This window comes from Propithecus coquereli, unplaced genomic scaffold (genome assembly GCF_000956105.1).
Source record: "Propithecus coquereli isolate 6110/MARCELLA unplaced genomic scaffold, Pcoq_1.0 Scaffold217, whole genome shotgun sequence".
NCBI lineage: Eukaryota > Metazoa > Chordata > Mammalia > Primates > Indriidae > Propithecus > Propithecus coquereli.
In genome coordinates this window covers 2,440,066-2,451,118 of record NW_012146856.1, presented here as the reverse complement: position 1 = coordinate 2,451,118, position 11,053 = coordinate 2,440,066, and the positions used below count along the sequence as shown (strand labels likewise).

Below are 11,053 nucleotides of genomic sequence, written 5' to 3'. Positions count from 1 at the left end.
GGTTGGGTAAATACGACAGGAACTCAGGAGAGAGGCCTGCTCTGGAAGCCTAGGCGGGAAAGTCGGCAGCTCAGAGGCGGAAGATCAAAGCCCTGGGAGGGGAGCGCTGGGCGCGGCTGAGCCACAGCGCGTCTCTGAGCTGCGGTGGGGGCAGATGGGGGCGGACGGTCCACTGTCTGCAGGGATTGTGACCGTTCTGTGCCTGTAAGCTGTTGTTTGCTCCTGTGGAAAGACGGACTGGCTGTGTCTGTGTGTGTTTGAGTGTGAGTGTGTGTATATGTGTGTGGGGAGAGAGCGCACAGCATAGCTTGGAGAAGAGTAGCTGACACACAGGACTTCCAGAAGGACCTGCAGTCATGACCTTTACTTCTTAACACGCTACCCTGTCCCACGTTAGAAACACTTGCTCTTAGGATTAAGAGGAAAAATTCCTACGTTACGTATAACCCTGCACGGTGCCGCCTCAGCTTACCCCGGACAGCAGCCTGGTGTCCCACTCTGCTCGCTTTGCATTTCAGCTTCTGTCCCATCAGTCTCTCTTCAGTCCTTTACTACTAGCCAATTCCTTTGTACACGTTTCTTTCTCTGCCTGGGACAATCCCCCCGGCCCCCCACCTTCATGGAGTTAGCTCCTGCCCTGACATCGTCTGACCAGGTCACCTCTCCCGTCATACGCTCCCAACGAGCCATTTCTAGGTCCTCATAGCATTTATCACATTTATTTGTAATTATTCAATTAATATGGCTTCTCCACCATCCTGAAAGCTCTATGAGTCAGACGTCTTGTCTATATTAACTCCTAGTTATTCCCTGGGCTTAGCACCGTACCTGGCATGAAGTCGAGATTCAATAAACATTTGTTGAGTAAAAGAGTAAACAAAGGAGAAACTGCAGAAATGCCCCAGCCTGAGCTCGCAGCTCAGCATGGGTTCCCGGCACCCTTAGCCAGCAGCAGGGGGCTGTGGAGAATGAGCTCTCCAGGGTGCACCAAGGGTGAGCTCATGTGGGCTGGTGTCCTTGTCAGGGCCTGGGGGCAAGTCAGCATCCCTAGACACGTGTTGGGGGTTCCCCAGGCAGGGACCAGTCCCCTGCACCGGTCTGAGGAGGTGGATCCTGGGATAAGAAATGAGGATGAGGGAGCTGGGCCTGAGACTGCCAGGGAGGACCCTCCTCTCCTTGGCTGTCCCCTCACTTCCTTTCCCACTGTCCCCAAACGCCCTTCCTGTTTGCTCAGCTCAGACCTCCCTTACTTAAAACTGCTAGCACCAAGTCAGCCAGGCTTGGCTTTTGATAAGCACTTAAACTTAAATGGAAAAACTTAGAAAATTGTTTCTGCTTTCAATCCTATTTTCGTAGCTCTTGTCTTCCTCAAGAGGTGCAGGAAGTCAGCTCTGAGCTTCAGGCTGGGTAGATGCAGCTTTGTTTCAGGCACTGCCTGCCCTTTCCTTCCCTCGGGCAAACACCTTCTTGGGAGTGAAGGAGCAGGCAACAGTTCTAGAAGGGAGGGGATGCTGAGAGGACACAGTGGTTCCACATTTGCCAAATGCGTAATTAATCCCAGAACCCCCAATATGGCTGAAATTGTCTTCCTTCCTCTCGGACCTACCATTCCTATGCCACATGCCAGAGAAAAGTACATGATTCTAGAGGCATCTGCCAAACTAAAACAGCCAGCTTTCAAGGCCCCCTCCTCTCTCACGACCCAAGCCCTGCTGTCCCCAGCAATGCTGACACTTGTGCTGGGTTGTGCAGCTGTAGCCTCTGAAAGGGTTCTGGGCAGTTAGATGAGGTCTCGAGGGCAAGAGAGAGGGAGAGAGAGATCATGTGATTCCACTCAGAGAGTACATATCCCAGGCAAACGCTGGCAAGAAAGAGGGGAGCCTGCCACTTAGACAGGGTGAGCTCCTCCACCTTCTTGATTTAGTTCAGTCATTCAACAAATCTTTACTGAGCCCCTACAGGGGTGGACCAAAAAGACAAAAGTCCCATTTCTGGAGCTCACATCCTAATGAGAACTAGTTTTCAGGCTTAAAGGCACAATTCATATTTATTACGCAACGTGGTGCCAACTGCAAGCCAATCTCTTCATTTGCTGGGCAGCCAAAGATATGGTAAGCATCTCCGATGCCGGACAGAGAACGCGCCGCCACGGAGGCTGTCTGAATGGTTGAGGAGATGGTCAAGACTAACTGTGACTACAGGTGACCTTCACCTTCTGCATCGCGTCCTCCAGCCCCGCTCTCCCCCGGCTAGAAACTGCGATCCACTGTCCCTGTGTGCACGCACATGGGAGAACTCGACGCAATGTTGTGTGCACTGAGTGGGCACATCGTTAAAGGATGGGAGGTTCTAACTCGGTGACACTCAGCCACAGCCTGCGATGTTGCCAGGTAACACTTTGAGCTTTATTAAAGACCCCTCCGCAGAGGCTTCTCAGCCGCTCCCAGGGAACCCTTCAGAGAGCACTGCCTTCTCCCGCGTGAGCAGCGGACAGGGCAGAGCGGGGAAGGGCTTCCAGGTCACGTGCTGCACTCCACGCCCGCATCCTCACTGTGGTTGCAGTTGTGGGAGCCCCAGCTGCTCTTCCTGCAGTACCACAGGCTGCTCTCTGTCCCGTCACAGGCGACATCATCCAGCCAGATCTGCCCCGTGCCTTGATACAGAGAAAGGGAGGACGGAGAGAGGGAGGGAGAGAGGGAGAGGGAGAGGGAGAGGGAGAAGATGAGAGAGAGAGAGAGAGGAGAGACTCAAACAGAGCAGCCACATTGGTGTTTCCCTCTGGGGTAGACTGCTAAATTCTCCCACGTATATTCAGGAAGCCCAACGTGATAATGGTTAGTCTGGTCTTTTGTAATGACTCTGCCTCTCTTCTGTTCTCTACCTTTTGACAAAAGTCTCATACAAATATTTCATGCCTAATTCGTGCACTGTCTGACATCTCCTCCCGGGGAGTGTCCCAGCCTTTGGTCTTCCCCCGCTAATTCACTGCAGCCACCTGCACCTTCCTCACGTGCCTCTCCAGCCACGCCAGCCCCCTGCTCTGCGGCAGGCACGCCCCTCTCAAACCCTTCCTCCAGTGTAGTTGAAGAGCGTTGGACTATTCCATTACAGTCATTTACATGATGATATGACAATCTATAGAGGCTTAACCCACGTGAGGAATAAGTGTATTTTGAAGCAGTTTTGCAGTCCAACTGGACTCAGACTAAAATGCAGGTATTCGCTTTGGGGTGGGGTGAGGACAGAGAGCCTTTGGGGTTGGAAGCGGGGGAAACTGGCCTGTGTCCCTGGCTGAGTCAGCTATTACGGCCAAAGAAAGGGGCTCAGCCCCTGGGACTTAACTCCTTTGCTCAAGGTTTGAACCTTTGGCTGAAGGACACAGGCTGCATCCGTGGTGCCCTAGGACAGCTTCCCTTCACTGATTTCATTACTGCCCCACTCTGATTGTTTTCTCTTCCCTTTTCACCTTCTCTTTAGAGACGATCACAGCCAAGGCTGCTGGGCAGTCCAGGCTGCTGGAGAGATGCCGTGCATGGCTGCGTCTTCCTCCCGCTCCTCCAGTTCCCGCAACACGGCTGCCCCGCACTCACCCTTGGGTGGGTGGCACTCTGACTCCAGGACTGGGCAGACACTGAGCCAAGCCAGGCCAGTCATAGCCCCAGGCAAACCTTCGCTGTGGCTGCTGGGGAACCTGGGCCTCCCTTCCCCCGGGGTGGCCAAGCTGGAAGGACATAAACCTGGAGCCCTGAGCTGCAGAACTTTTCTGCTGCTTGAACCAATACTTTTCTTTTAACCCCAGCCACACTGAGTCACCTGCAAGCGTGAGAATGCCACGTCAGCAGCGCAGGGGAAGACGTGCCTGGCTGCTGACTCACTTACCAGCTCCCACTTTGTAAAGGGCCCTTCCGCTGGTGTAGCCCAGCATGCGGCAGAAGACGGTGGCATCGGAATTGCCCCAGTCATCATCGCAAATCGTCCCCCATATATTGTTATAGAGAACTTCAGCCCGGCCTCGAGTGCTACTGCCGACGATCCTGACGGAGATCAGGGATTCACCTGGGGGGAAAAACACACGTGGGGGGCAAGGAAAGCGCCTGGGGCTTTGTGTAAACACAGGCTCTTCCTTTTCCCTTGGGGTGCTCTATAGTTATGGCAGAGAAACCCCCTCGCTTGGCCGTCACCAGAGCCTGGAAGATCCCACTGTATGGCACCAACACAGCCTGGCGTGCAGCCTCCGCGTACCCGGGCCTGTAGGCGCCAGGCTGTCAGAGCAGGTGTCTCTGCGGCCGGTTTGCAAATCCCGTAGAACATGTCTTGCCACGTGTTGTGGAGAGAAGAAAAGAAAAGCTGAGTGAGAGAAGGGCGGAAAGAGTGGAGGGAGAGAGGAGGAGGAGGGAGGGAGGGAAGCCGCGAGCCGGGACTGTGTGCCGTGGGCAGGCTTACTCGAGGGCTGAGTCCATCAGCTTTTTCCAAAAATGAGGAATTGCTTTGAGAACCAAGGCCTCTCCCCCTAACACACATAATTTTCAAGTACAGAATTGACTCTAAAACACAAATTAAAGAGAATAGAAATAGCAATTTACCTTTTTGACCTTTTTGTCCCTTTAGTCCTTGCTGTCCAGAAGACCCTGTCATGAGGAGAAAACCCACACACTTTGGAGGAAACCCGGCCAGGACGTCCTTGCCCTCACTGGCCAGGAGTGGGGGGTGGGTGGAGGGGTGGGCAGGAGGTCTGCAGGACTTCCCCTGCAGCCTCACCTGTGATCTGTCATCACGGGGACTGGATGTGCCATGGCTGGCAATGGTTGAGCAAGAAGAAATGGGCAGGATTGAAGTTGGATTGGTGAGGGCCGTTGGACAGGTGAGAGGCATGGAAACTGTCTGGGGGCGTGGGCGCGGATGGGCATGGCCCGCGTGCACGTCCACGCACCTTCGGGTGTGCCTCTCCAAGGCCGGGCCGAGCCTCGTTCTGTGCTCTGTGCCTGTCAGCTGAGTAAGTAAACCTCTGCCCTCCTGGGTCCTGAAAACCCCCAAATCTCTTAAAACAGGGCCCAAGAACCCACGAGTCAGAAACAGAGGCCTTACCTTTCTCTCCTGGGTCTCCTTTTTGGCCAGCTGGTCCAGGTGCTCCCTTGGGGCCTGCCAGCCCGGGGCTTCCCTGTTCCCCTTTACTGCCTGTGGGGCCTGAGAGGAGGAAGCCCACCCCTGTCAGATGCCCAGCTCTGCTTCCCCGAGGGCGACCCAACGGCCTCGGCGTTTAATGGGTAGGTTGTCCTTAACTACCAAGTCTCCCCTAGAATAATGGGTGGTGCGAATGTTCAGCCTGTGTCTTTAGTCCAACGGGGGGCTGCTCTGATCGCCTGACTCCCATGTAAATGCTGTGGAGAACACGCAGGTGGAAGTAGCTGGCAGGATTCCACAGGTTGTTGGTCCCTCTGGGATTACTTAATTGTATGGAAGTTCTAGCCATTCAGGGAGAATTTGCTAGAATGTTTCTAAGCCTCAATGTCTTCATTAGTAAATTAAAGTAGTAATAGAATATTTAGCTCAAGAGGAAGAAAGGTGCGTAAGAAATGTGTCTGAGAAGTTTTGTTTTAGCGTCCACGAGGGTAGGGCTTTTGGGAAGACCAGAGATGCTGTGCAACCAGTGCCGAGCTCAGCGGCCAACCGTGAGCACAGGTTTGTGGGCGAGGATGAGGATAAGGACACCCAGTGGAGGGGAGGGGCCAGGGCCAAGAGGAAGAGGAAAATGGACCACAGCAGAGACCAGAGGCACCAAGCCGGGGCTGGAGAGGATGGTTGCACAGCTCCCTGGTGGCTGCATAGCCTGGGGACCCCACCAGCTGAGCCCCCGCCCCACACCCTACACCCCTCAGGACGCCGAGTTCCTGTCATCCCCCAGGTCTTCCAGGGGAAGAATCGAGGCTTCTGTGACAGAGCCCTGGAATCTTGGCCTCGACTTTGGGGGAAGGTCACAGCTGTGTGTCCAAGGTCAACAAGCGCCCCCTGCAAGCAGGCAGGCTTTCCAGTCATCGTTCTGAGAGATTAAAATGAAGCCAGCCCTTTACCTGGAACTCCTGATTCTCCTTTTGTTCCTTTCTGTCCTTGAAGTCCTAAGATCAAAACAAAAAAGGGGGGAGGAGATAATAGAACTTAGATATTAGACACTTTTAATCTTAGACAACCTCTACCTTTTGTCTGATTAATGCAGATGGAAAGATACATTGGTTCTCCACAATTGTTTAAAGACTCTTCGGCCGAGCATAAGAGGAGACAGTCTGCAGACCGGAGGAGACAGGAGTGTGGGAGGAAATGGCAATGTGCTGGGTGAAAGCCCGGGTTAGACAGACCCCAGATGCTCCAGCCGGCCTCCTTGCCCACCGATAACGCCACTTGGTGTCTAACCGACCTCCCTTCTTTGCTGTGGCATTTTATTGGAAGAGAATTGAGAGATATTTTGAAAATAAAATTATCTTGAATTCCAAAAGACTGGGAAGGGGACTTGGTGGCCACCAGGAGCTTTGGGTGTCCTCACCCACAGTAGATGCTCCATCAGTGTTTGTTGGTTTATTTCATTTGGCCCCAGTGTGGCTGAAGATTCAGGTGGCTAAAGGGTCTCATGTCCAGAAAATGGAAAAATAATAAGTGTAATCACTGGTGACGAGCCTACCTGTAGTTAATGTGAAATGTCCTCCCTCCCTCCTTCCCTCCCTCCTTCCTTCTGTCCAGTCATTCATCCCTTTATCCAGTAAACTTTCGTGGAAGACCCACTGTCCCCAGCACCCAGCGGGGTCACTGTGGGATAATAACTTGCTCATTTAGTGACACCGTGGTATCACGATTTTAAGGCCAATATTGGTTTTATCTCAGAGAAACAGGACACCCCAAGATAGTTACGTGATCTTGGGGAAAATATAAGCTCATTATTGACCATCAAGTAACAGTTCCTAGAGGGTAATGAGGGGAATGCAGACAGCAACTCAGAGCATCTGTGCTTGTGGCCGTGCCCTTGACTGGCCTTTGCCGACGGTCCATCACGGAAACCACAGGCAGCTCAGTCATCTGCGGGGCAGTTGCCTGGGGGAAACTCTGACCCGGCCTCCCCTGCCTCCCTCTTCAATCCCTGGGTGTCCTGTGCACCTCTTCAGGCCCCTTCTTGGAACTGTGAGCAAGAGAAGTCGTGACTCCTGGCAGTGTCCCAGATGACCCACTGAGGCCTGGTGCTGCCAGGGGGAGGGGTGTCGGATAGCCAAGAAGCCAGGAGAAGTGGGGAGCACCAGAAGGTTCTGAGAGGGCGATACTTCAGTTCCTCGATTCAGGGCTGGGGACAGAGCTGAGGCTGGGATAGGTTCTTCTGAGAGTGGAGGTGCCTTTGAGGTCAGCCCCTGGCAGACAGGCCCCAGCTCCCCCAGGGCCATTTGCACACACTCCAGTCCCTCTGATTAGAATGCCTCACCCCTCTGGTCCACCCGAAGATCCCAGAGTAGGCCCATAAACCCTGTGAAGATGTCAGACGTCGTCAACTGTGAACTTTCCCTGGCCTCGCCCAGTGGATGACGTCCTTTCTCCCGAGGCAGTAAAGCAAAATGCTTCCAGAGCCAGCTGCCCAGGCTTAGTCCACCTCTGCCCTCTACTGGCTTTCTGACCTTCGGCCAGGTGTCCTTGTCTGAGCCTCAGCTTCCTCCTTGTTGCCTCTCAAGACAGTCTGAAGACTGAAATGAAGTCGTGTGTGCCAAGTGTCCAGCCAGTGCTGAATAAATGGTGCCGCGGGACCCCGTGGACCCTGTTTGCACGTGTGTCTGCCCTCCAGGTGGGGAGTGCCTGGGGCACTGGGGTCGAGGCTCCACAGGAGCATTGGGCTTGCTGCCCTGCAAGTACCCGGTAAATGTTTGCTGTTGACCCGAAGGGACTTAGCTGAGGTTGCCCAGCAGAAATGGCAGATTCTCTGCTTACTGCATGTGAATAGCATATGTCAAGATCGGCGAGAAGACCGCATTCAAATTTATGTCTATGGAGGGATTAAGTAGAAAACAGTCCACCTCTAGACTCTAGTCTCTCTCCGTCAGCATCCTACAGGGCTCCATACTGCAGAAATCTCTGCCTTAAGATCCTGTTCCTAGAAGTGAGGTTCAGGGACCCCAGGGCACTATTGTCCCATCCCTATTGTTACCACCCAAAGAGGTGCGCCTCTCCAACTGTCCTCTAAAGCACTGAGGAGCAAGCATCCCTATGAGACAGGAACCACAGGGAAGCCCCTGCTCGCCGGGTCCATGCCTTGGAGCTTGGCCCTGCCACCTTCATTCCCCCTACTGTCCCTCCTCCCAGCTCCTCTCCTCCAGGGACTCAGCATTTCTTGCCACCTGCATCATGCCAGGCACTGTGCCAAGGATTTGCACACACTACCTTGTTTGATCTTTCAGCCACCCTGCAAGACAGTGTTATTTCCCTCTTATACAGAGGAGGGAGTCAGAGATGCTAATTGAGTTAGCCAAGGTCAGGCAGGAGTGAAGGGGGAAGCTGAGGTCGTCACCCAGGCTTGGCCTCCCTCTGTGCCCTGTGGGCTCCTTTGTGCCATCAGCATGCCCGGCTCACTCCTCCCTGGAGTCTCACTTGGGCCATCTACTTGGTTCCAAAGACACCTCTAGTCTCTCTTGGCCATCCCTTTCCCCTAAAGGAGGAGTAGTCAAACTAAACTGTCCATCACAATCGCGTGGATATCGCTTCTCGGCCTTTTGGCTAAGATCAAGTGCAGAATCACCTGGAGGGGGCCTGTTAAAAAACAACTTGTTGGGCCCCACACCGAGTTGCTGATTCAGAGGGACTGGGGTGGGGACCCAAGAACTCGCATTTCTCACAAGTTCCCAGGTGAGTCTGATGCTGCTGGTCCCGGGACCACACTGGGAGTAGCACTGCCCTAAACAAATTTCACTTTCTTTGGTGAGCAGCTCACAGCCTGCCTCCTCCAAGCAGCCTTCCAGTCTCTGGAGGAACTCACAGCCCCTCACATCTGAGCTCTCCCAGAACCACAGTTCATACAGCAGAGGTTGCTCCTTGATAAAATGTCTTCTAATATGTGTTTAATGGGTGTCGGTTTTGGTTCCAAAACTTGACTCTTCATGGGAAGGAAATTAGAATTGAGGTTTGTGTGATTTCTCTCCAAGCCTCCCTGGACTCTAAGAGGGCGCTGGCTGAGTGGCTGTTCATTGACTAATCAATCGAGGGACTAGTAATTACTTCACTATAAATCAAGGCAGCATCTGATTGGATCAGCTCCTGCACATGAAAGCTGAAAAACAGGCTCTAGAACTGCATGTTTGCAAACTACACTGGAGAGCGAATGGATGCTGGATTTTTCTTCTCATCCACAAGCAAACTGGTTTTCCCTGGGTGTCACACACTTATCAAGCTGAGAGGGCCGAACACTTTTGTTTACACCACTCGCAGGCCACAGAAGAGGAAACTGAGTCCCAGCAGGGTTGCCCAGCTGGTCAGGGGCAAGTGGGAGTTGAGGCTCTGGTCTCCTGATTCCGAGTTAAGTGCAGAAATTTCCAATTCATTAAAAAACTTCCTCAAATACCATCCCAACCTGTAGGCTAGGTGCAGCCTGGCGAATTTAGGATTAATCTAATAACTGACAATTTGAGCTGCATGGCAAGAAGAAGGAGGATAGGATTCAAACTGCAGAAGCCTCTGAGAAGCCTAGAGGAAAGTGGGGAAGGGTTTTCTAAGTGACAATTTAGTAACTTGGCTTGGTAGAACTTAATATTAATAAATTCTTGGACTGCCTCAGTACTTGGATATGAGGAAAGGAATTAACTAGGAAATTATTGTCATGATGTAGAGTTTAATTGCTATTCGGATTATCTTTGTTGCTTATCTTTAAAATAAAACATCTTCAAATACAGTTGTGAAAATAGATTTCAAGTTCTTTGTATTTTAGTATTGCCCGAAGAGGCAAATAAAAAGAAATCGAGAATTCAAAGTATTATGGTTCAGGCAGAAAGGTCAATGAGATAAAAAATTTTTTCCAATCAGATTGGTGTTTCGAAGTTTAAATGTTTAGGCTACATCTAACATCATTGTCATTTCATGACGTAGAAACAGTAAAAAAAGAAATGTCGTGATTACAGGTTGAAGTGGAGTCTCTATCTCCAGACAAATGTTACTTTTCAAAGTACCTAAGGGATGTAGAACTATATTTTGGTTATTAGTTTGCAATCTTTGAAAGAGAAAAAGTTAGAAAAACTAAGTGCTGAGGATTAGATAAGAGCCTGTTTCTAAAAGGTGAAGGAAATCAACCCTTAGAGGAAGTTCTATGGGGTATAATGCCCTACTTAATAAAATGCGGCATTTATCTTCCCAGCAGAATGGCAGGAATTTCCTCTTTGTCTTATTGAATATGAGATGGCTTCTCTCCCTCGAGAGGTGCAGACAAGGGGAAACATTCCACTGAACAGGCCGGAGTGGAGTCCAGTGACTGCCAGCGGAGGTAGGAGGCTTGGTGACCAAGCCAGGATTTACTCGTCTAGCCTGGGGTAAAAGGTGAGGGGCAGGAGAGAGCCAGTCTGATTTTCTCTTGAGTCATACACTCTAGGTTCTTCTATACAACAAAATCTGGAAAAGCACAACTTTGGAATCAGACTTGGGGCTGACTCCCAGATTCAGTGTACACTACCTGTTGAGACCACGGGCAAAGGGTTTACCCTCTCTGAACCTTTGTTTCCTCAGCTGTAAAGTAGGGTTGATAAAACTCAGCTGTGTGGGGTGATAAAACTAAGATCCTGGGTCAAGTTCCAAGCACAATGTCTGGCCCAGAGACACTGGTAATAAATAATAAATGGGCCTCTCATTTCTAATGATTAATGCACAATAATGGAATCTAGCTGTTGCCTAGGTCAAGCCAATGCACTATGAAGTTCATTTTCAGCTACTGTGACTAGATATTCTCTTGAGAGATTAATGATTTTATTTACACAATGGGAAATACATCAGTTTGAAAACCTGACTTGATACATCAAATCTGGACTGTCACCATAGTAGCTTTAGTCTGGGG

General features: G+C 51.4%; 1 protein-coding gene across 1 annotated transcript in view; it reads right to left on the bottom strand.

Moving 5' to 3' along the window:
• Nucleotides 1-2,365: 2,365 nt before the first annotated feature.
• The window catches only part of MARCO (macrophage receptor with collagenous structure), a 36,000-nt gene continuing 27,312 nt past the window's right edge, over nt 2,366-11,053 (bottom strand). Inside the window, exons 12-16 of the mRNA XM_012644652.1 lie at nt 6,069-6,113; nt 5,086-5,184; nt 4,584-4,628; nt 3,880-4,056; nt 2,366-2,653 (exon numbers count right to left, since the gene is read on the bottom strand). Of these exons, the coding sequence (XP_012500106.1) occupies nt 2,520-2,653; nt 3,880-4,056; nt 4,584-4,628; nt 5,086-5,184; nt 6,069-6,113 (500 nt within the window). The 3' untranslated portion in view covers nt 2,366-2,519. The remainder of the gene's footprint in view (nt 2,654-3,879; nt 4,057-4,583; nt 4,629-5,085; nt 5,185-6,068; nt 6,114-11,053) is intronic.